This window comes from Colius striatus, chromosome 10 (genome assembly GCF_028858725.1).
Source record: "Colius striatus isolate bColStr4 chromosome 10, bColStr4.1.hap1, whole genome shotgun sequence".
NCBI classification, from domain to species: domain Eukaryota; kingdom Metazoa; phylum Chordata; class Aves; order Coliiformes; family Coliidae; genus Colius; species Colius striatus.
In genome coordinates, this window is record NC_084768.1 from 26,164,186 (window position 1) to 26,189,927 (window position 25,742).

The 25,742-nt window shown below is 39.4% G+C and overlaps 1 protein-coding gene across 3 annotated transcripts in view; it reads right to left on the bottom strand.

The window, feature by feature from the left end:
* ZFYVE9 (zinc finger FYVE-type containing 9) overlaps nt 1-25,742 on the bottom strand; it is a 60,012-nt gene that overhangs the window by 12,016 nt on the left and 22,254 nt on the right. For all 3 annotated transcript variants that reach the window (XM_062003436.1, XM_062003437.1, XM_062003435.1), the window contains 8 exons: nt 24,316-24,420; nt 21,468-23,539; nt 16,089-16,188; nt 12,304-12,480; nt 11,801-11,970; nt 10,922-11,045; nt 9,129-9,251; nt 7,733-7,888 (listed from right to left, as the gene is read on the bottom strand). In XM_062003436.1, coding sequence (XP_061859420.1) covers nt 7,733-7,888; nt 9,129-9,251; nt 10,922-11,045; nt 11,801-11,970; nt 12,304-12,480; nt 16,089-16,188; nt 21,468-23,539; nt 24,316-24,385 — 2,992 coding nt within the window. In that variant the 5' untranslated portion in view covers nt 24,386-24,420. The remainder of the gene's footprint in view (nt 1-7,732; nt 7,889-9,128; nt 9,252-10,921; nt 11,046-11,800; nt 11,971-12,303; nt 12,481-16,088; nt 16,189-21,467; nt 23,540-24,315; nt 24,421-25,742) is intronic.

Here is a 25,742-nt window from a genome sequence, read left to right on the forward strand (position 1 = left end):
CATAGACTGAGAGTTGTATCAAGAGGTTCTGGAGATTTTCAGGGAAAAAACCAAACACAAAACCAAGCCATATTAAACTTTGCTTCCTGAAGCATTACTGTCTATTAATGACACAAGAAACAACGCCTTGCTGCACACAGGGGCTCAGGTTACTGTGCAAAAGCGTGCAACCCATTATGGAATAACTGCTGTGGGCTGGAGCCACCAAAGCCACTTGATCCACCTTGGTGACAGATGTACTCAGTGACTGTCACAGGTAAGAAGTCAGTTTTGTAGGAGCACACACATATCTTCATTTCTGCACCTGACTTACTGAGCTGTGCCTGTAAGTGTTCCTAGGACAGCACTTACAGGCACAGATCTACCCCCTCTCCTGGGAGAGCGGGAGGGAGAGCACCTGCAATCATTCCTGTCATCTGTTTCAAGCAGCAGAGGCAGTTTAACACTGGGGATGGTGCATCCTGGGGAGAGCCAGAGAAAAGGAAGGACAGCTCAGGCCAGTATTGCTGCTAAAGAAATGGTACCCACATTCTCCCTGTAGCACCACAAAAGCACCCAAAGAAAGGCTGTTTTGGGGATTTTCCAGATATTCAAGGGGTTTCCACTGCAGAAGCTGCTGTTGACTGATCTAAACATTTTAGACTCAGCCATGACTAAAGGAGAGATGTGCACCTGGCCAATGCCCACTGGTTGTCCTTCCCTTTAGGCAAACCACCTGGGTGCCTGCCCAGACATGGACTGAAGATCTGGGTCTGTTTAAGAATTACACAAAAGACTGTTTATTTAATTAGTGTACCTAATGTAACATGCCACTGAGAGAGACACAGAGGAGAAACATCACTAATTCTTACTCACATTTTTATTCTTTGATGCTCTTAATTTCCAAAACTGTTTACACTGGAATGGCTGAACGAATCTGAATGTTGATTAGATTATTATAGCATCCGAGGCAGCATTTACCATTGAGGCAAAGAACCATGGTGTGATTCCTTTTATCAAATGACAGCAGCATGCAAATAACACACTGAACAGCTGATCACAATTCTCCATAGGAAAATGGGAATATTAATAGAGCTGATTTGCTCTCAAAGAAAAACACAAGTCATTGTCTTGATCACAACCACTCAGGAGGAACTGCGTGGGTCTGAGGCACTCATGCAGGCCTCCTGGGCTCCTGCAGTAACTCCAGGCTTTCCCACCTGCAGACAGATTGCTAAGTACAAGTTTCTGCTCTTTGTCCACCACCTCATAATGGAGTGTTTGTATTCGAACTCAAAGCAGTGTCAACTGGACAGTAACTGGAGGGTTTCTCCCTTTTACACAGAGACACACAAATACTGGGTTTTAAGGAAGTTAAAAAAGGTGAGTCGCAAGAGTGCAATTTTTATATCCTCAGAAATACAAGCATGAGCTTCAAGTAAAGCCTTCTCTATTTTTAGACTGCAAAACAGCCTAAAAACCATACACAAGCATTTATAAAGTCAAGAAAAAAAATACATTAGGGCCATCTCTGGCCAGGAAAGGAAGGTTAACCAATGGGGCTTTTCAAGTCTGTCCTTTACACTGAACCCCTAAGGAAGTCCCATGTCTCAGCAGCTCGCCATGAAGACCTTCCTGCCCTCACTCTGGAGATGTGGCTGTGCTATTTTGCATCCCTCCAGACCACCTTGGCACAATCACCACTGAGTATTCCTTCCTTCACACGACCTTGGGACCCCCAGCTCTAAATAGAGCTCCTGGCAGGTCTGTAAACAAAAGGCTGCATTTATACTCTGACTGACAAGTTCAGGGGTTTTCCTGCTATTCAAAGTTGTGGGCACCTCAGTGGCATTTCAGTTTATTTCTTGTAGTCACAAGGTGCTGCACAAACTAAGCTTTCAAGTTCTCAGCTAAGAGATGGCAAGCTCCAGCAGCCCTGGCACCCCATGGCATGGTACGGCTCACTCGTAGCTTGCTGCTATGCTGCAAAGCTGATTTGTAATTGTACAGATACACACAAGCCAGAGCTGACACCACCAGCTCAGATCAAATTCCAGAACCCTTAGAGTGGCTACAGTTTCTCTAATGCTCAGCTGAACTTGATGAAAAGCAGCTACTGGTCAAACTGAAGGACTAACTTGATTAATAGAGCCACATCAAATGTTGTCAGCTGCTGAAAATCATTGATCCATGTGCAAATGCATTTCTCTGTCAGCCTGTGCTGTGAGGTTACTGCCTGCTCAGGGAATATGCTGCTAATGCACCAACTCAGGCATCCAGCTAGTGAGGGCAAACCAATGTATCAATTGGTGTTCATGAAAAAGATTTTCACTTACCTAAAATAGCTGCTGGCACCTTTCTATCTCAACTCCACTCGTTTGCTTTTGCAGTTCCCACCTACCCTCACTAATCAACTCTTCTTCATTTATACTTCCTTTTTGCCTTCCCATCTGTTCCTTACCCAAATAGCAGCCACAGGCCTGATAGTAAAATTATTTCATGAGGTTCTCAGTTCCAACAACATGACCATAATAATCCTTTCTAACCTTAAAATGCATGAAGTGTATGAACTGCTAAACTGAACTGAGTTCCTCACCCTTTTCTGCAGTCTCCTCTGAGGAAGAGGCAAGGCAAAGTGCAGCTCTAGGATACCACAGGGTTCTGAGACGTGAGGTACTGCCCACCGGGATGACAAAGCAATCAGACATTTCCACTCGTGACTGATGCCAAGTGCTGCAGCGGCAGGGGATGACTGCTTATTTTTTTCCATTTCAGGAGATGGAGCTGCAAGGCTCACACACTTGGGATGCCTTCACAACAATTTTTCTCAGCCAACATGAAAAAACCCCTCAGAGTGGAATCTGCAACTCAGCTGTTCAGAATTTTGCTACCACGAGCTGCTGTGTTACACATCACCCCTTCTGATACAATCAGCTCACAAGGGCAAGCTCCAATAGGTTACCACTAGCAAGAGGACAAACTATTTGGATTAGGTAGTTGTGTTGCATTTCATTATTTGAAAGAGTATGCAAGAGCCTGCTATGCAGAGAGCATGGAAAGAATCAAGCATTTCCCTACACCCATCTCCAATGCCCTTTTAAATAAGCAAACCCTCTTTGGGCTTTGGGTTTGTCCCACAAACATTTCTGCACTGACCAGAGCTTCCTGCTATGTCTTTGAAGGTGGTTCCAAGTCAAGGCCACACTAATAATTTGCTATTACTAGCGTGACGTGGTCAAACCATTAACACTGCACTGTTACATGTGTAGCTGTCAGAAAAGCCTTCAGAAAAGCCATCTTTCTCAAAAGCATGCCATTTAATTTACAAAATGCCACAACTTGCTTTCTAAAGAGGTATCTCAGAGAGAACAGAAAGATGCTTTTCCTTATATTAACTTCCAGCACCTGACATCAGACAACTGCCATTCTTTAGGAAGTGCTTTAGGTGTGCATGATGCATCTAAAGCAGTTCTGCAGGTCAGTGCTTACTGTCTTCCCAGATAAGCTGGGTTACCCCTGACTTTAAATCCTAACCAGCTCTATAACACCCTTTAAAAACCCATGCTTTTATCCACTGATGTGACATTCTTTTCAAGTCATGATCCATGCTGTTTTGAATTATCCACTTAGGTGTATCTTCCTCTGATGAACAATGTACTTTGCATATCCCTTTGTCAATCCCTTCTGGACTCAAATAAAATAGTTTATACCAGGAAAAGAGAAAAGGATTCCTGCATTTGTTTGTTGCCTTCAATACGTGATGAAGCCAGTCAGGTGTTTTTACCAAAACCAGTGAGGTTAAACCTCTAATGTATGCTCCCTGTCTTTTGGCTAATCCCAGGTCAAAAAGCTGGTATTGGCATCCATTCTCAGGGAAGGCACACATACGTGGTTTGGGGAAGTTAGCTTATCTGTCCAGCCTCATTCCACTGTCACCAGTAACAACCAAGGACAGCCAAGTACCCAACAGCATGCCAGCATCCTGAAAGCCCAAGCATCCTGGATCTGTGTCAAGAGATGCAAAGCTGTATTCACCTGGGAACAACCTTGCCAGGTGGATTTTCTTCAAGAGCGAATGAGCATGTACTCTTTGGACAAGCCACCCAAACTCAGTCACTATCACACCAAGAACCACAAAGAGACACAAAAGATACAAGACTGTGAACGCAATTTGATGGCACAAGGCATCTGCAGTGGGTGCCAACACTGAGAAAAAAACATATGAAGCTCAACCTTCAAAGTCCTGACCACACTCTGCATCTTTTTATTGAAACACATCAGCGAGTAATTTGGAAAGAACTTATTGATATTGGCAAGGGACATTCCACTTTGCTTGCTCTCACTGTGAGCAGCAGGTACTAGCATCCAAAACTCCCACAGACTAGTTTGTGGCAATCTCCCAACCAATCACTCTTACACCTCATAGGATGTTTCATTGTGTATCCATCTATCCACCTTACAGCTGCAGGGTGTGTTATTCCCCCAGTGAACCTGTTCACTGTTCAGAACATCTACATGAGCTTCTTTATAGGTCTACTTGGTATTAGCTACAACCTTATTTAAGTAAAACCAGGCTGGGTAAAAACGACATAGCCCTGTGACTGGGATAGATCCACTCTCACTTGGAATATCCCCAAACCCAGGGCCATCATAAAGCCCTTTCAACCAGTTGCCAGATCTGCATTTTCACTACAAAAGTAACAGTAGCATTTATTGTATTCCACCAAAGAGCTGATGCACTAGGGCCTATCTGGCAGCTCTATATTAACACATCCAACTGCTTCAAAGTGCCCATTCAGACAGACAGAAGTTCTCTTTTCTCCATTCAGCAGACCTCCTGCCAGGCTTGTAGCCAACAGACAAGGATAATCGTGGGATTACTACTACAACCACAACTGAAATCATTAGCTTTCCATTTCAAAACAAGAAAAGTAACACAGCAGGGAGCTTGATGACAGAGAGGCCAGAGGAAAAATAAAGTGATAGAAATTGAATAGCAATTAATACTTGCCTTAATTAACAACTTTACAATTTATTATAACTCACATGCACACAACTTATAGTGAAAAGTGCCAACCAAAATCCCTCTTTTTACCATTATGAAGTATGTTAAATAATATTCCCCAAACCAGGTAGTTCAGAAATTTGAGCATGAGGTTGAAGACTTCAACAAAGCTAAGGAAAGTTTGGGGCAGTGCTGCACCAGACTGAGATCTGAAATAGGAGATGAATCTGAATGACAAACTGCAAAGCATCGGGTGTAATAGCCTACACGCTCCTCCTGCCTGAGGCCTGGGCTCTGCTGACACAACTCACACGTGCTAGAACCATCCTCTGCAAAAGGCTGCCAGCAACACCTATCACAGAGCACAGGACTTGGCCCCAAGCAACAAGTTATCCTCTGAGGAAAGCCAAAACATCTGTGAAGCAGCACCAGTACATACAAGTTTGTGTTCCTAGGCCTGAACGCAGAACTCAAGCTTGAGCAAGAAGAGCTAGTAAATAAATGTGAGTCAGGAAAAAACAAACCACCGTAGCTACGAGCTTTAATTAAATAGGCAAAAGGGGAACACTGTATTTTTCAGCTGAAAATGAAACCAAGTACCCTGAAATCACTCCAAACCAAAACCAACATCACTAAAAGTATTTTTTGTCTCAATTCCAATAAAAAATGCTGCGTGTCTTTATACTTTATGCCTGTTTTTGTGGAAGTACTTACTAAAAGAGATAAATAAAAAACATCCACGGAGTTTATTTCAGTTTCCTGATGGCAAAATAAATTTAAACCAATATATCATATAACAAAAAAAGAAACTGTGAGGCAGGGTTTTCAATAGTCTCTAACTAATCTAACGGGAACCCTCATTTATCAAATTACCACAAGAGGTGCGGTACCTCTGCAACAAACAACTCTGGTATCGTGGCTCCCATCTACAAAGGCATGCAAACTGCTAACCACTTCCAAGGCACTACAGCCACCAAACCGAAACCCTTGCAGCACCACATCCTGTCTCTCTGGATGAGCAGCATTTAAAACAGGCAGAGCTGCCAATCTGCTAATATATACTGCTTCTTTTAAAACTCTCATGACTTGGAAAGCAAAAGGGATAGATATTGAGAGAGAGCATGACAAAATGTGACGGGAATTGTGTTCCACAAAGACTTCAATGTGGTTTGGTATTATACAGTAACTCAAGGTGCCTTATCTACTTCTACTACATGTCTGAAATACAACACAGAGCAAATCCTACCAAAAGGACATTACACTGTGGAACTCTTAATCAGAAATCAAATGTCACTGTTTAGGAATTGTGCAAGAGTAAGCAGCTCTTTGCACCAGTGCAACGGTAGGATCTCGAATTACTACCACTAGAGCACTAAAAAAAGAATTCCAAATACATTATTTAGGAGTTATAAGTTATGTATTTCTGTAGTGTAATTATACAGAACTCCATTGAAATAGACACACCAAGCTGGACTTAAATCTGCGAGATATATATATATATGCACACACATGCAATTTTTCATATCTATCTCCCTCTGAATAGCATCATAATTAGGAGACAAAGCATTGCAAATGAAGTCAGGTTTGGAAAGGTGTTTGTTTACAGTGCACATGAGATCGATTCTGACAACATAACGACATATTCTGAACCTGTCGACCTCTCTGGACAAGCTGACCTTTATTGTATCAAGACTTTCTAGGAAACAAAGATCTTTTTTGGTATTTTAGGGATGTGTTGGATTTAGTCACTCCAAAGGTATTGCAAATAATATGCATAACGCTTCATAAACTTATTTTCAGTATGTAACCTCAACATGATGCTATGTCACCTCTTTAAAGCTAGCTTTATTTTCTAACAAGTGGAACCAAACACTTGAACTGTTCCCTACACAACAATCTAAGGTTAGAAGTGGAAGTCCATCTACTCAGCAAATGTTAGACATGTAAAGGTTTGCATAATACAACCTTGCCATTGAGATAGTAAAAACTCCAAAATTCAGGCATAATTTCTGCAATGCCCTACAATTCATTCCAGGCACACAGAGATATCTGTATCTATTTGTATCACTTTATAATATAAACGTCAATAGCAATAGCATCTCCATTATGTGGCAATAGACACAGTGTGGGAATCAAATTTCTGAACTGCCTGGTTTGGGGAATATTATTTAACATAATCTCCACAAGGATTCTTAACATTTTCTTTCTGTATCTTTAAAAAAGCTGCCCTGACTTCAAGCTGGGAAAAAAGAATTAAATTATGAGAAGCAATATCACTAGAGTCCCCCTGAGCCCTGCTGAGTATTCTACTACACTTACTGCTAAATGAAGTACAGTACTATCTCCAGATACATTAGCCATATTCAAATTCTTACCCCAACACCCAGCAGAAGCAGCCAGAGCACACATTCAGTAATGGCTGCTGAACACAGAGTTGTCAGAGTCTTCGTGCTCCATTGCTGTGACAGCCTATGTGTGGCCACTATAGCCAAACTTCTCTGTTATGCTGGCAGCTGGAGGAAGGCTGGAGGACCTTTGGAGCAGCTCCCCAGCTTACCAGCAGCTCTACTTTTATTTGGTGAGATGGATATAACACTGGATACCAATAACAAGTCATCTCCCTGTCAGCTTTGATCCTTATTCTCTTTTTATATTTGATACAAAACCAGTCATTTGCTAAATGACAAAAATGTATCTGACCCACTATGATCACTTATTGAAACAATTTCTAACAGAGACCATTCCTACCTGCTAAGGCATCCCGGTAAAGTTGCACAAAATGGTTAAAGATATCCTTAGGCAAACATTTCTCATCAGGCAAACACTGCAAGAGAATGACTATCTCTGACTGCCCCACTGCATGCATGCCTTTGGTAGTGAAACACCAGCACTTCCTGTTCACATCTGCAGAGAGGAAAGCACGTGTCAGAACAGAAGATCAGGATTTCATAAAACAGGTCTAACTTTTGCTACAGAAAGACATCTCTTTCAAGAGTCAGTTTTACAGCATGTTTCATGCAGTAACTGTCACACAGACAAACTAGGTTCTAAATCTGTTACCTTGTTGTGCAAGCAGACACGTCCAAAACAAAAGCACTTTAGTAATTTCCAGTTTACAGCTAAGGATGAGCATTACAGCTCCCAGTCAGATCATGGGATGAACACCACAGAGCTAGTTTTCAGCAGTTTCTGTGATTCTGTGACAGGATTTAAATGGGAATGAAGGAAGCAAGGAAAAGGCCAGGCTGTTTGTTGGCTGTGCATGTCACGATCCTGATGGCTAAACCAGTTTCAGACAGTGATACCTCTCTCTCAAGATAAACAGCTGAATGTCAAGTGCTTCCATGAGATGTCACTGTGTTGTTCTCCTTCACATGAACGTGAGGACACATGCTCTAAGTCTCATAGTTCATTTGTTGAGTTACTGAAGCAAAACCTTCCCTCTAATATGTGTGTATAGATATATACATGCACACTAATGTCATTTTAATAGATATGTAAAAAACTGTACTGCTATCTAACCAGATGCTAAAAGGTTTAAAACAACACTTAAATTTATTGCATGAACTTTTAACAGAATTAAACCATTTTACTGAAAAACTGTCCTCAATTTCTTAGATAATGTTTTCTTATCCAGCTTAGACCAACTGAGCTACCACATGAGAAGCCATCTGTATGCTTCCCCATTCTTTCCTCCCTGAGCACATGTCCACACATGCATAGCAAAGGATAGAAGAGATGTACAGCAGAATAGAACCTGTGGTGTCTTACTACAGGATCCTGTCTGCTTCTTCCAGAATGGGATGACAGGGAAATGAGTGAAACAACCAAAGGAAGAATGAGTGATTAAAATACCTATCAAGTTGGACATGAGACACTGATCTCCAAACCTGAGACTAGAGGCTTTATCAGTCTCTTTTTATATTTTATGCCCAAAATTATCTGTATTTATGTCTAAATCAGTGGAAAAGAGTCTTTTGTAATTTAACTTAATACGACTAAATGCAAAGCTTTCAATCCATACACATTTTTAGACTATGCTACCAAATAAAAATGCTGCTGTAAAACAGTAAAACAGTTACTAATAATATATATAACATTTCCCCTCTCATCCCCCAAGCCTTATATAACAATAAAAACTTACAATTCACTATTTTTACCATGGATAGCAAATTAGCATTTAAAACAAATACAAGAGGGTCAGGGCCACCATCCTCCAGCTGCTGCATGACAGAGATCTGAGAAGGTCTCTCTTCTACAGCATAATCTATGAAAGAAACAAACATACAGTAAGTGCTTAACTTACTGGTACAGTACATTATAATCAGATCATTCTGATGCTTTTTGACCTTTTAAAGACCCGTGTTGCTGGTCTGATTGACTGCTTTCTAGACTGGTATTTTCCAACTTCAATTGCATTTATATGCATAACCCCTCTACATCCTTTAGAAAAGTGAAGCTTGTTTCAGAAATCCTTTTATTTTTCAATATCAACTGGAGGAGAAAATGGAAATGAAATTGAGAAATGTGTTATGGTGTCAGCTGAAATCCCAAATGACAAAGAAGTTAACAATTGTTACTTATATCACAGTAAAGCACAAGAGCATCAGTTCAGGACTAGCAACATGTGGTCTATCCCTACATCACATAACTCACACTTTCTGTGCATTAGCTACTAGAAAGATAACCAAGAGGGGAACACTGTAAACCAGCATTTTTGTAACTCACTGAAGGTCTCACTCCAATCTATATTGGATACCAATAAGAAACTTCAAAGATGTTTGTAGTGTCCCTCTATTACACCCAGATGACTGATAAATTTTTTCATCCATGTGATTATAATCTACTCTGTATTTAAGCTTTAAGGAAAAATAGTTACACAGATGAAAATAATTTTTTAGAGAAATTTATTACCCTTCTAGCTAAAATTATCTAGAAGGAAAGGTAATTTTGCTTTCTAACACAAAAAATGGGTTTGGAATTTTTTCAATAGAATTGGAATATCGTAAGTACAATGCTACAAAGAAAATCCAGCATGTGAAAGCATGTGAAACAATATCAGTTTAGCACTCAAAATTTGACTTATGTGAGATTGTCTATATAAAAGCTGAAAAACATACTGTAGTTTTGCTTCTTTTTTGTGGAGGAGACTGAATAACCAGGCACCCACATGAACAGCTAACGCAGGATGGAACAGATTTGTTTTGAAATTAAAGGCTGGTCACATTTTGGTTTTGGTATTACCCTGCAATAACAGGTTACTTCCAGTTTAACATTAGCAACTGTATCAGTGAAATATTTAATAGGAGTAAAAAAACCACCCCCAAAGATGAAAAAATAAGTTACTTGGAGGACGTCATGAATTGGACTGTGGAAAGCAACAGCCAGATAAACAAATATGAACACATTAAAAATTGCTTAAAAACTAGTTTTTAATTTTCTGAATCCTCCTCCATTTGGATGCTCTGGAAGGGGCCATGACAATAACTAAAAGGTTCACTGTGGGCCAAGACGTGCAGTAGTGCTGTTGACTGCAGTGCTCGGGGATGCATTGGACAGAGCGGATGTTCCAAGTGAATTTCAGAGAAAGGAAACATGAATATTCATAAGGCTAATTAAAATGTATCTCTGTGTGAAACATTCCCCACAGTTCGATGAGTGAAGAAATTAACCCATATTTCTGGACTGAAGTTAATTTTCCTTTTGCTTTGTGTTTTAGCTCTTATAGTAATTTCATTGCAGGAGGGATTCTTCCTGGATGCTAATAAGGAGCAATGGTGCAAATGAGTGTCACAACATTTACCCACGAGTACTTACCGTGAATTTCCTCAAATATTCAGCATATTGCCAGCATCTTATTTTTAAAATAAACACAGTAACTATTAAGTTAATTGCAATTGGTAAGCATAAAAGCTAGCTGCCAAATTATACCCTCACCTCCCTTTACTCCAGTGGAGATGAGAATTGGAGGAAGACCGTCTTCAGGAATTAGATTCATTGCACTGCCAACAGGACTGCCAACCTGAGTTATATTTCCCGAGAACACAGAGGCATTATCAGTCTACAAGAAGCAAACATGAAGATAGGACACAATTACAAATTAATAATGATAACAATGTAAGAGCTGGATGACTAGATTACTTAGATATAGCTGAAGGAGTCTGCTGGAGAACCAGAAGCACCAAATAAATTTGGTTCTTTAATGACAGATGATTGTGTGCTGACTCCTGTATGTGAACAATTACTAAAAAGTCTGCCTAGATAAACTGCACCTGCCTTCTGTAGCACCACACATATCATTTACTTGCAAAATCTGTATGTACCTATGCTCATCTGAACTTCTTGCCAAATCTGAGTTCTGCTCACATGGGGTATGGTGGACTTAACCTCAGTAGATATATCTGCTCCTTCCAGCACATCATTTCATGAGAAATGTTAAAGTATTCTACTGCTTTGTGCTATGACGACCTTATTGTTTCAAACTTCTTAATGGCCATGACTCAGCTTTTAAAAACTTGCATTACACAAATATCCTTCACACACAGCTGTACAGCCAAACACCTGGAAGCCACCTAGCACACAGACTTCAAACATTATTTAGCACTCTGTCCCATAACAGCTCATTTCAGTTCAAAATGTATGGTTGGTTCACTCTGCAAACATTCAAATGAGCACACTTGCTATACAACACACTAAGACAAATCTCAGCAGAATTCCTAGGTCAGCCTTACTGAAATCATTAGAGAAGCTCATATACTATTCACAACCAAAGCAAGCACGGGATTTGGAGCCGTGAACAGCGCGACACTCCCTTACTTCTGCTGATAAGGTGTTGTTGGTCACAGGCTTCGATGAGTCATGCGACACTGCTAAGGTTCCTGTGGAAGCTGTCCCAGCCACTGTCAGCTTAGCTGCATCTGCAACTTCTCCGTTGGGTAATATCCCATCAGCAAACCACACACGTCTTTGTTCTCTAGGTTGAGCCACTAGAGAGAACATTAAAAAACAGAATCTAAGATGGAATGGCAACATTGACTGGAAAATTTGGGTGTAGAACAGAAAAACTGATAGAAAATAAGAGAGAAATATAGACTGGAAGGGACTTGAGACATCATCTAGTGCATTCCCTATGGCAGCATCACGTATAAACACGTATGTCTGCTGAGAATAGCTGTCTTAACCTGACATCCCTCCTGAGGTCAGGAATACCACAACTGGCACTTGCTAGAGTATTTGGAACAGAGGACACACAGATATTCTTTCCAAATTCTTATTAAATGTACTGCAGACACACTGAAAGAAAAAAGAAACGTTCTAACCTTCTGCTCCAGGATGCTTTAAAACTCCCACAGGTACCATGACAGTGGGAGGCGGAGAGCTCAGGGCACCTGAGGCCTGAGCCTGCTGCAAAGGAGGGATAGTAGAACAGTATTCAGCAGGATTGTTAGGGTTAGGACTCTGGCTTGAGGCACTCATCATGTTCTCCCAGGCTTGAGCTAAAGCAAACAAAGAACAAGAAACATGAACACAGAGAAAGGTATCTAACAGTCCAAAACACTGTGTTCTCAGCTATAGCAGGTATGGACTCTGTCACCTTCCACAGATGATCTGTCTTCCTTTACTTAAAAGCCCAGGAGATAGTAATTAAGCAAGAAAATCTATAGCAAGAGGAGAAACAGCACTGGTCCTGTGCAATAAATATATCTGTTCATATAGAATGGGTTTTTTCTGAAAATTACAACACTATGCTTTGAGCTGAATGATGTTTAGTTCCTCGTGCTTCATTTTCTTTCCTCTTCAAAGATTTAACTGAAAACACCCAAATCTTACATATATGTGTATTTATCACACTTTATGGACATTGCTGTTACAAATGTTTTATAACCTACAGGACACTTGAGCAGATTTATCTTTTATCTATGAGAAAAAACATCTTTCATTTCTTTATATACAGGATAGATCAGTACAGATCAACAACACACATTTTTAACTATAAAAAAACCCTTATGCTATTAATTCTGAAGGCATGACTTGAGCCTTAATTCAATTGCCCAAACAGTAACACATAAAACTTCCTTAACAACATCCATCATAGTGAATTCTCTCCTCTAGCTAGTAAAACAGACTGCATCTCCACAGCACCACTACTTTTTCATCTGTAAGGAAGGCTTGTAGCTATGCAAGGTACCAGAAAATTAAATTCATATGTGTGCTTGCACTTTCAGACAAATTAGTCTTCCCCAGTCAGGCATAAATATGCCACCTAAGCTCTTGGAGCAGCCATAAAGCCTGAATAAACCATTTACATCTTTGGGTTCCTTCGGCTATGAATTGTCAGAAAACTAAGGTGAAAACAAGACCAAAAAAACCCCAAAGAGAAGACAACAGAACATGAAACCATCCTCTGCTTCCTCCCACCAACCTGCAAAACCAATTGTGAAATGCCTGTCAGTGGAAAGGGTATTGACATTTCTACTTGAAAAGATTAATTCAATTGAAGAATTTTTTTAACAGCAACTCTGTATTCATTTAGAGTACAGGTCCTGAAAGAAGGATGGGTTAAAAAAGCACAAAGAATTACATCTCTAAGATCCCTTTATTAGTAAAGTCATAGCATGGTAGAAGAACATTTTTAAAGCCTTCTCTAAATCAAGTATAGTGCCAACTCAGCATATCTACCAATTGCAAATACAGTAAAAATAGAACTGGAAACTTTAATTAAACACATAGCCTGGCCATGGAAAAGTGCCAGAAAATATACAGCCCTCCCCCCATACCCCAGTGAAATTCAAACCAGATACCAAGCAATCAGATGAAGTAACTACTTCTAAAGTGCTATTCCTACCCCTGGTTCCAAGACAGTGCAAAGATTAATGCTCAACCTGCTGCACTCAGTGGCAAAAAGCCCCTCGTACCAACCAAGAAACTGCAGGGATCAGGAGGGATCAGATATGATCAGGATATACGTTAATTAACCAGTAACCAAATCCATCATCACAAAGCATTGCAGCAGGAAAAGAAACAGATAGGTAGCCAGGGGCAAGTATACCTAAATATGCAGGTAGCACTCTCCCTATAATACACCAAGCAGTGGTGTCACTGTTCAGTGCCATTAATGGGTATCTGTCCTGGCAAAAGGACAGAAAGGCTTTTAAAAGGAAATCATTAGAATACGATCAATTTTATTATTCCTTTCTTGTAAGAACACTTCTGGTTCGAACTGAAATATTTTCAGATTCTTCCCTTCCCCCAGATGAAAACAATTCCTACTCACAGCCAAAAGGAGCCAGCTCTCTTTTGCCAGGTGTATGTGTAACTCCTTGTTCTTGTACACCTTGAAATGCATGAACTTCTCCAATGCAAAATGTAACATTTTAGCATCCTTTCAACATCCTCATGACTCAGTTTTAATTTCTACATATTACAGTGTACAATTTTCTGTCACCTTACACATCTGGCCTACAGTAAAGAATTATTAATAATTAAAACCTATCACTGCACCATGATTAATATTTAATGTTTTTAAAACAGAAAAAAGAGTTATTCCTTCTTCAATAGCAGAAACTGTCCATCAATTTTGGTTCATCTCAAGACTAAGCACTCGGGTACTTCCAACTGAACTTGCACAAACTGAACATCTTTGGAGAAGCAGCAAAGCTATGAGCTTCTAAATTTAGTTACATGCTCAACAGATTAACAGATCCTTCTGAAAACAGCAGCTCAATTAATCTACTATGCAGTAATACATAAACATACTGTCAAAATTACCTTGTCTGAACACTGACACAAAAAGAGTTTTTCTAACTAATTCTTGGTTATAGCAACAGCAGCAATCTTTTACCACAGTCCCCAGAGTTGAACTAAACATTTGCAGCAATGGAAATTCCACAGTAACTCTTCAATAATTACCAGAATAGTTATCCTAATGATTAAAAATTTGCATTCAGAACAGGAATTTGTCTGACTTCCACCTACTGCCAGTTAGAGTGCACCTGCCAGACCTTCTCCTACAATTGCAGTAACTCTGTCATCAAGTTGCAGTCATCCAAGTACATATGCAAACCCCAAGATCAAGTCACCTATTCACCTTTCCACTAATAAACCAAAGAGAGAGTGCCTGGAGTTTCTCATATTAATGACGCAATTTTTCTCATGATTTAAGCACTCACGTGGATTGTCTCTCAACCTCATCTAAATTTTCTACCTTCTCCATACAAGGCACAAAACCTGAACTTTGAGTCTTTCAGCAACAGCTGTCTCAGTGTCACAGACATAAGTCAACTGGACAGTTACCCAAAGGTAACTGACAGTAACTGACAGTGCAGCAAGTTCTTAGAGGCCTCAAGATAGAGTAGGAAGAATACTCAGTGTTTGCCCATACTTATTCCACACATATTGTGTTAATACTATAAAGGACAAAATAAAAGTCAAAACCAAACACAGCTTTTCCTTCATCAAGCAAAGATGTCATCTTCATTTATGCTAGGGACCTCTCTCATACATCCCACGTTCATTTAGCCACAGCACCACCCTGGGTTTGACAAGACTCTCCAGCAATGTGCAAACTTTATTGTCTGCATTTGTGGACAGGTTTTCAGACAAGACCTCCTACTCTAGCACCAAGGAGTTAAGAAGGAAGAAGAGTTGGGTTAATTTCTGAATAAATACTACTTTCCCAATTTCCTATAGTGCATAGTCTAGAAGAGGCACAACTGCATTATTCTTCTCTTTGGTATTCCATACAGAAATGTTACAGGTTATCTACTCAGGAATCCAAAAGACAGAGTAGGCTCCTGAATTAAACACAAACAAACAAACACTATCAAAACCCACAGTTTCAGCCATCCTGGTATAGCACTCACAAATGAAAGCTTTCAAACTCACTGCAATCTTACCAGTTTCTGCCTTTTGTCAATCATATTTAGTTCAGGAATCCCCAGTCTCTACAGGGATTCCACGGTGATCTCTCAGGAGCCTTTGCTGTTTTAGAATACTTACCCATATCAAAAAAGATTTGGGTTTGTTTTTAAATAGTATCACTGCAGCCAGTGATAGTATTACAAAGCTAGTGAAGCATTGCATCTTGTATTGCCTTCCCACTCACCATTCATGAGTACTGAATGGCAGATGACACACACTCTAGCTTCCTTTCGGTCCATGTACAGCAACTTGCACTTCAGGCTGCAGCAGGCTGCGCAAAAAACCTGGAACCAAAGGGAAAAAACTTAAGTGTCATTCAAAAACGTGTGATGAACTGATGAATTTTGGACAAGAGAGTATCTGGGAAGCTCTAAACATGAAAAATATGGAGGTAAATTATCAGTGTTTTCCCATTAAAGTCACAGTGACTAATAACTGCCGATGGTGCCTTTCCATCGCATGTTGTCCTCATACTGCACTATGGTGTTTTTACAGTATGTCTGGTATAAATGACAATGGGTTAGTAAATTCCTACCACTTTATGATCCCTCATAGAATTTCCAAATGGGGAATTAATTTCAGTCTTACAAAAAGCACGAGTACTTTCTAGAATTGACTATATTTAAATGCACAAGTTTTTCATATATGAGAGATTACTATAGCACAGATTAACTCAAACAGGTCATTTTTATTTGCAGCAGGGCAATTCACCTATATTCACAACTCTAGCTATTTAATCTCTCCATATATAACAAGCTGTTTCTCAGTTAAGACAAGTGAACAGTGATGTTTCAAAAGGTTTTTAAGTGTTCAACGTATAAAACAAGAGATTTTAAAAATCTGAATGGCATCTGTACTGCAAAAGAATCTTATCTATAAAAAAAAGAGACATACATATTAAAAAAAACCCCTCCTATTTCCATGGTTACAAACAATACAGCATCACAATACTAGAAAGAAATTGGTAACTGTATTTTACACACACTGGCTGCTAAAGGGGACACCTGGTGCAAAACCTTCAGCACAGGGCCACAAAGATGATGCAGTGGAGCATCTCCCTTCTGATGAAAGGCTGAGGGAGCTGGGGATCTGTAACTTGAAGGAGACTGAGGGGTGATCTCATTCATGTTTACAAATCCATCAAGGGTGGGTGTCAGGAGGATGGAGCCAGGCTGTTCTCAGTGATGGCCAATGATAGGACAAGGGGCAATGGGTACAAGCTGGAACAGAAGAGATTCCAGAGAAACGTAAGGAAAAAAATCTTCCCTCTGAGGGTGAGGGAGCCCTGGAAGGGGCTGCCCAGATGGGCTGTGGAGTCTCCTTCTCTGGAGACATTCCAAACCCACCTGGACAAGTTCCTGTGTGACCTACTCTAGGTGGTTCTCCTCTGGCAGGGGAGTTGGACTGGACAAGCTTTAGAAGTCCCTTCCAGCCCTTAAGATTCTGTGATCCTGTGACAATCTGCTGCAGGGACACTGTGGCATTGCCAGTGCTTCTGTGCATCTCACCTGAACCAGCTCTAACAACTTCCCAGTCCTGGGCAGGAAACAGTCTTGAGGCTTCCTCCAGACAAGCAAAACCATGAATTGTGAGCACGGCTTGTGTACCGAAATAAACACTGATCAACAACAGCACTTGCAATCTCAAAATCCCTCAGAACAGACAGATCTGGGCAGCCTAATGATTGCTTTGTTTACAATATTTTTTAAAACCATTATTTAAAAATCCCACTTGTTCTTCAGGGTTATTGTTCAAGCTGCTGATGAACACCCATTTCATGCAGAAAAGTAACATCACACTCAGGAAACCTAGAAACAGCAGCAGCTACCTCACAAATGGGCTCAGATATCCTGAGAGAATTTCCAGTTTTAATTCTAGGTGAGCATTATCTCTCCAATTCACTACACATTATTATGAGCTGTCATGCTTCCTTAATCTAAAAAATTATTCCATCATCACTTCAACAGATGTATTTCTGTAATACAGACAAGAGACTACACAGGATTCTGATATATATGTAAATCTAACTAAATTTCAACCAAGTTAAAGATCACACCAAATTACAACCACTTTGCAGTCTGTTACCTTTTCAATCTTTTAGTGGCAAGTGTTTAAAATAATCAAATAGAAAATAGCTCTGAGTCCACCATGAGAGCTGAAAATTGAATGGGGAGAAAGAAGAGCTCACTGTCTCATTTCAACCAGTTTTCATCTTTCCTAATTATGTCAAACATAATGGAAATGTGTATATACTGTCATTTTCATGCAAAAATAAAACCAACCCTTTTGCATATGTGAAAACCTTTTCAAAAAGACAAGAAAGCAAATGTACTTTAAAAATCTGATTTCTGCAGTTACATCTTAACTACTTCACAGCATTCTAGGGAGCATTAATAACAACATCATAGTATATTTTAGAGACATTTGCCATCATTTCAGTTCTCTGGGAGAAACGTCCAGTCAAAGGTTCAGTATTGAACATGGAAAAATCAATGTCTTCAACCATAAATGAAGGATCAAGATAAATTAATATCTAATTTAGGATGCTTTATCAAACAAACAACACACCGTGTATTCAGCAAAGCTCCCAAGTGCAACGATCTAAATATTAACAGCAAAAAGAAAAGCAATGACAGAACAGCTACATTTCCTCTCTTAGGCTACATTAGCCTTCTAACAGTAGTAATGTAGAGAAAGAACAGAGGCCAGCACAACTAAGAAGTCAGTCTTGTCACTAACAATCACCAAGCCATTGTCACACTCAGTATATCACAGTACAAAATAGTACCAGCAGTGTCAAAGCAAGTTTTCATGTTACTGGGGTTTCCAGATTCGCTGGGAGCTGCTAAAGCACCAGTTGCTAGGTGGTTCAGTGATTTTTTTGCATTTTATTTGAAAAATACAGCTTTAGTTGGCAGTAAGAAGGTGACATACAAATTGTCTGGTTTTCCTATCAAGGATGATTGTTTCATCTGACACTAGAAAATGCATAAATACATGCAGTAAAATTTATTAATGTATTCACACACATTCTTCAGGTTTTTAATTCAAAATGTACCTTCTGCCACTCCCCTGAGGTTCACATCTTCCATTAGTTTTGCAATTATTATCCTGAAATTAAAAATTGAGACAGACTTCCCAGGTGCCACTCCACTATTTTCAAATCCAATTTTCATTCCCAAATGAAACAGATACACTCCTCCTTACTGCAATGATTTGCCACGATACTAATAAAGCTTACAAAGAAACTGGTGTTCAAAAATATTTAGTCCCATGGCTTTTCCTAGTAGCAATTAACTGCAAGAGCTGAAGACATTATCTCCCCAATTCTTTAAGTGAGATTCACACATTTAACACAAAGACTGAGAGCATCACTGTGATTCAGCAGTTATCTACACCACAGGCACATGGTCAGCATGACCATGTTGCTTTAGGGATGGGCATCTCAATCAGAAAGCATGAGCAGACAGCTGAGCATCACTATGACTCCAGCCACTACAGCTAGATTCATCAGAGCTTGCCTGTCAAAGCCTTTGGTCTCTCTCTTCTCAGAAACATCATAAGAACTAAGCATTGTAAAGCAATTTGCAGTTAAGTGCTAAGTATTTTTTACTTACACTGTTTCTTAGCATGTATTAATGAGTGCTTTTTTTCCAAGAGCAAATAACATACAAAGGCATGAAATACCAGAATTTTCTGTTGCATCTTTTCACTGCACGTGTACAAGTTTGGCCCAGACAATTCACATCTGAGAAATAAGTTTGCCTACAGAGAGGGACCTTTTATTTTATCCATTCCCCACATATCATCCAAAAGAATACTGGTTGTTCTTCTCAAGACTTCTCTTCAGCATTAAAATAAATAAATTAATTAAAAGGAAAAAAACCCCATACTATACTTGTTTTATCTATTTTGTTTACAGATATTTTCACTTTCTGCTTCTCATTTATGCAATTTCAGGGCTTCAGTCATTATATGGATTTAATTAACTCCATGCAATTAACTTAAAACACAAAAATCACTAGAAAACATTATTGTAAATTAAGAAACATTACTACAATTTTCAACTCAGAAAAGAAAACAAAAGAATACCTAAATAATTAATGGGATAGGTTAATATAGCAAAGCTGGACATTCTTTTAACCTATACATCTTACAGATTCTCCTTAACTGCAATGAGAAAAAAGACTGAGCCCTTTGATAGTAACCAAAAGGTACACAAGAGGCAGTCACATATCTCATATGATGTTTATTGCTCATCCATGGTACTGCTGCAACCAACCTGCAAGAGGATGGGCAGAAACCCAGGGCACAATGAATGTCTGCTTAACTTCTAAATGTGTTCTGGGAAGGACTTTTCAGCATGTGTCACAATTAAATTTGAACATCTCCTTATCTGGTGTTTCAGTGAAGAGACTGAACATAGTTGTGTTTTGGTTACTACAGGATCTAATGGGGCACATCTGTAGCTCATTACAGAGGAGCAAGCCTGGGTTTTCTGCCAGGCTGCTTCTAGAAACAGGTGGCATTAAGAGTCTGAGCTCTCCAGATACATGTGCTTCGTGACGGGTCTTTTGTTCAGGTCGTTCTGCTTCCCTGCACTCTTCTGGAAGCAAAAGCTATTACTCACAGCAGTCAGGAGGTCTTTCAATCAACTTCAGAAACCTTTGGGTAGGGCCTAAATGAACCAAAGTTACTTTTAATCTAGTTCTTAGTAGGTTTTAGTATTCCTTTTTGCCTGAAAAATACTCATATGAGTACCTACTTGACAAGAGTGTTAGTTCACCACTTTTGACTCATCATTTTTCCTATCTCCCATGTGCCATAGAATTGTATTTCAGTAAGAAGATATTTGGAAATACTTTACAAGCTTTACAGCCATAAAATTGCCACACAAGAATTTGTGCTGACCTAGATAGCACATACATAAAAATTCAAAAAAAAGAGTCAACAATATTTCTTAAACAACAAAAAATTATACAGAAATTATGTTTGAGTTGTCTTCATTACAAAATTTCTCACCATGTGTACATACATCAGGTTACAGATAATTTATTACTTCTTTTTTCCAGGAGCAAATGTATATACTTTAAAATAATGTAAACAACATGAGAACAGTTACTGAAGAAGACTTAAAAGAACAGAGTTGATCAGCCATCCAGACAAGCAAAAACACCTGCAATTCAACAGCACACTCCCAATACACATCAATATGTTTCAGGATCTTTAATGGGATTATCGATGCAGTCATTTCTGCAAACTAGTTCCCTGCACTTAGCTGGTTTACAGCAGTGAATCCAATGACGTTCATTGTTCCAATCAACAAGTACACTGCTTATACAGGCTGATAATTCTTTCAGTTACAAATAACAGTTATTGTCTATTAGAACCCTAAACAGATGAGAAGCTCATTTTTTTTTCCTTTCATAAATCAAACACAGCTTTTTAGGAAGAGATGTCACAGGAAACTTATAGCCAGAGGTGTAGGAAGTCCTCCGATTTGATTTCATGCAGTACCAGGAAAAAAGGGTGCTTTGGGTTTACTCACAAAGTATGAACTTACCTTCCCACAAGCTCTGCAATGATGCCTTCTTTTGGTGAATGTGAATCTGGCCTCGCATTTCATACAGTTTGGTGCTTGAGAATCTGGAACCCAAACCGGAGCCACCTCACCCAAAGTCGTAAAAGGCTTTCTGGCTGGAGCTCCAAACTGACCAGCTCTGAGATCGTTATCTGGACTATCTGGGGCTACTGCAAGGCACGAACTACTAGAGACTCCAGATTCATAGTCTTCCAAATGTTCCCCATTAGTATCAGTAACAGAAGCGTTTGAAGATGTTTCACCAGGAAATGCATCGGCTGTACCCCCTAATTGTGTCTTACCAAAGACATTTTTGTTTTTACTGTTACCTCCACAATTTGGGGGAACAAGATCATTTTGTAAATGGTCTGATAATGGCTTCGGAATCTGCAGTTTAAGATTTGTAGGTTGTTTAGGTCTTGCACCACCAAAAGGAACACTGATAGATTGCAGATTAGTCACTGGTTTTGGTGAAGTTTGCCCTTGCATGGATGAAACCTGACTACAAAGATTATGTAAATAGTTTTTCTTTATGTGGTCACCAGTGCTGTTTAAAATCAGACCACTCCCTTCCATGGTCTCATTTCCTCTCTGCTCATAAACATTAGCATAACATTCTGATTTGCTCTCCTCTATCTCCTTTTCCTCTGTTACTGAGTCTTCCTTGGAGGGTAAAGTCTTTGGAACATGAGAAACAACTGCGTTCTGCATTCCATAGGAATCACAACCGTTAGACAGAGAGCTTGCTGCTGATGTAGCCATCACATCAGAGAGACCAGAACCTTCAAGCTCATCTACACTGGTCCCTTTTAAGTCTATGCCTGCCTCCATCAGCCCACCTCCACCTTCTTTACTATTAGTACATGCCTCATCAGGCTGCAAAAGTCTTTCACTCTCTCCCGGAATTTGCTTATTATTCATCTCATTCACCTTCGTCAGTTCCCAGTTAGTCATCCCCTGAGATTCAGGGTAACACTCTGCCACGCTGAGCGATTCCGTTGTGCCAAGATTTTCATCATGTTCAACGACTTCACTTTCAGTGGCACTAACACCCTCAGGGGCAAAATGTTCTGCAACACATTCCTTGTAATTGCCACTTCCAGCCGCATTAGGTTGACAAGTTTCGGCGAGCCCAGATAGCCTAAACTGTAACTGTTGGGTTGTTTCCTGTTCTACAATTAAGCTTTCATTACTTGAACCAGAAGAAGAGTTTTTAGCTTTTAGATCTGTTCTCTGAGGAATGGCTTTACCAGTAAAATTTTCAACTGATACACAATTTTCTTGCATTTTAACGGTACCATCAACTGGTCCCTGTAAGAGAGTCACTGCACTAATCCCTGCAGTTGTTGCTTCTGGAAAGAGTGAATCTTTACTCATATTAAAATCATCCTTTAATCGAGAGGAGGGGCATGCAACGGCCAGGTTTTCAGATGAAGCATTAATCAAACGACTTACAGAGTCATCTTCAGTGCACAGCCTATTTACTTGCTTTTCCGTATCTATATCCTTTTCCATGGATCCATTTACGGTAACACTAAACTGATCACTCTGTTGGTTTTCGTTATCCAGTGTAAAGCTAATAGTGTCCATTAGGGACTGACTGTTGTAATTTTCACAATCCAGCAAATCACCACTTTGTAGTGTTCTTCTGTCACAGTTGTGCATGACTGCCACCACTAGAACATTTTTCTCCTCTGGCAAGCAGGCTACATTTCCACATTTCCTTTCTCCCGTTTCCACAGTGTTACACTCATCATCCCGATTGCTATTTCTTTTAATCAACTGATCGTCTGCTGCTGCCTGATCATCAATCCACATGACTGGAGTCTCTGGGCTTATGCTAAAATCCTTTCCATTAGCACAGTGATCCACTCCCCCCGTTGGTGTAGTCACTGAATGAGACACAGAGAAAGACTTTAACCTCTGGTGACATTCATTAGGACATGTAGCTTCGTTCACATTGGCCACAGTCGGGTTAAATGACAGATGACAAGAAGGCGGATCTAGAATCTGATTCCACTTTGCACCCAGTAGTGTAGGTGAAACAGCAGCATCTGAAAAGGTGTTTAAATAAGGAGAACTTACTGTCTTATTAAAACTACAGATTCTACTAACTCATTGCATTAGAATGCCCCAAATATGAATGCAGGTATGTTTAAATACGGGCACAACAGTAAAACACATCTGCCATAACTGACATCCTTGACCAATCATTAGTGGTGTCATTACACAATGTTTCTGGAACTCAAGGAGTTCAGAGCTATACCAACTAGTATCAGTTTGAATTTGCACCAGCAACTTTAAACTACTGATTAATATAGTTTCAATAGAAATATCTAGAAAGATTCCCACTCCTATAAACTTCCTTGACAGCAGAGAAGTAGCAATTAGCCTAAGCAAATTATTTAATACTTCAAAGAAGATTTCATTACATGATTTATGTGATCTAATAAAATATTTCTGTGCTTGAGTCTCCCAAAACTGCAAAAGAAGCCAAAATAAGTTTTGCCTGATCCGTTTAAAACAAATGACTAAAATATTGCTACTGAGAGTAAGCTTCACAAAACCTTTCCTTAAAAAGCGTGGAGAAGATTTTCTCTTAGAAGAGTGGAAAATTCAAAAACGTAAACAAGATGAATGGAAACAGAAGAGGATACTAGTAACACACGTTGAAGACACAAGATGGAAAATTAAGAGCTGTTTATTGCAAGCTCTGAGATTAATTTACAACTCAAAACCAAAATGGATATTACAGACTATTCCCTCTTCAATGGTGTTCCTTGCAGAATACATTTAATGTGCATCCATTATCACATGCAAAATTACTCACCTTCGTTTTGTTCAAACTCATCTAAAACCTTATCGAGGTTATATGCCTCTGCTTGGAAATAGTTCTCCATTTGTCAGGGAAGGACCACCAGATTCTTGTCTGAATCTGCCAGAGAACAAATTACAATCAGATATTTAACCTTCAGTCAGCAGTGTTCCATTACTTATTGCTCTAAGGAAAAAATAAATCCTTTGTAAACCAAATTTTACATACATTATAAAAGTCTAGAGAAACAGAAGGCCAACTAACAACCTGAAGATCTGGCATTCAGTTCTGTGCTACCATCAATTAGCTCCTGTGGTTTTGAACAAATAGACTAAACTCCCTGTGCTTCTGAGTTTTTAATGTGTACTAGGCTACTAGTATTCTGTGTCACTCCTCATTTCCCAGAGATGCTTCAAAGACTCATACTTGTAAAAGTTGTTAAACGACTTAATGGGTGTTATTTGAATTATGCTAGCTCTTAAAATGCCTGCTTTAAGAATCCCTGTTTCCCTGAAATCTTGCAAAATGCACAGAAATAGTCTCATCAAAATATAATATTCTCAGGCTAGAAAGGAAGATGTCAAGGGATGAATGGAAAAGAAACAACGATCCTAAGCCATAAAATAACTTTCTACAACTTCATATAATGAATAACATTTTCACCCTAACTGCAGCAAGATCTTCTTGCCTCCAAAGACTTGTAGCAACAAGACACACAGATTCATTTTTTAAAACATTCACCATCAGCAAACATTTTCACTGAGAATGTGTGTCATAACCTATATAGTGTAAAGAGAGACCTTTCTGTTCTCTGAACAGCATCCAAAACAGCTTTATTCTCTTCAGAGATGGGTTTTCACTGTTGTGAAATAAGGAAACAGAGGAGGAGAGGGTGAGAACCTTGTTTTGCAGTAGGAAACAGTGTTAGACCTGACAGCTAGACTCCAGCTCAATTAAAAACCTGCTCTTTTACACTAGAGATACAACAGACACAAGAAACACATTAGAGGAAGTTTCCAATTTAAAAGTGTACTTTAACATCACCCCCACTGCATCTAGATTTGAGGAGAACACCAACTGGTTTTATTTCAATTACTACAACATTAAATGCTGTTTACAACTAGGTTACTGGTACAAAAAGATCGTGTATTAACATATCACAAAATGTGGAGATCAAATTTTTAAGGTTGACCTAGAATTTTACACATGGTGTTTTAAAAGATAATCATGTTACAACATAATACATTGCTATTTAATATAATCAGATTAAATCATGTTTTAAAGAGATCTACAAAAGTGAGTTTTAAAGAAAATGACTGTAAGAGCAACTTAGAAATTGCAATAAGCATTATCCAAAAAAGACTATTTTGCAATGAAACTCAGAAATAAACTGGACTTGTCATCATAAAACTTCCCAGATTTGTCCTCTGTTGTGGGATGTT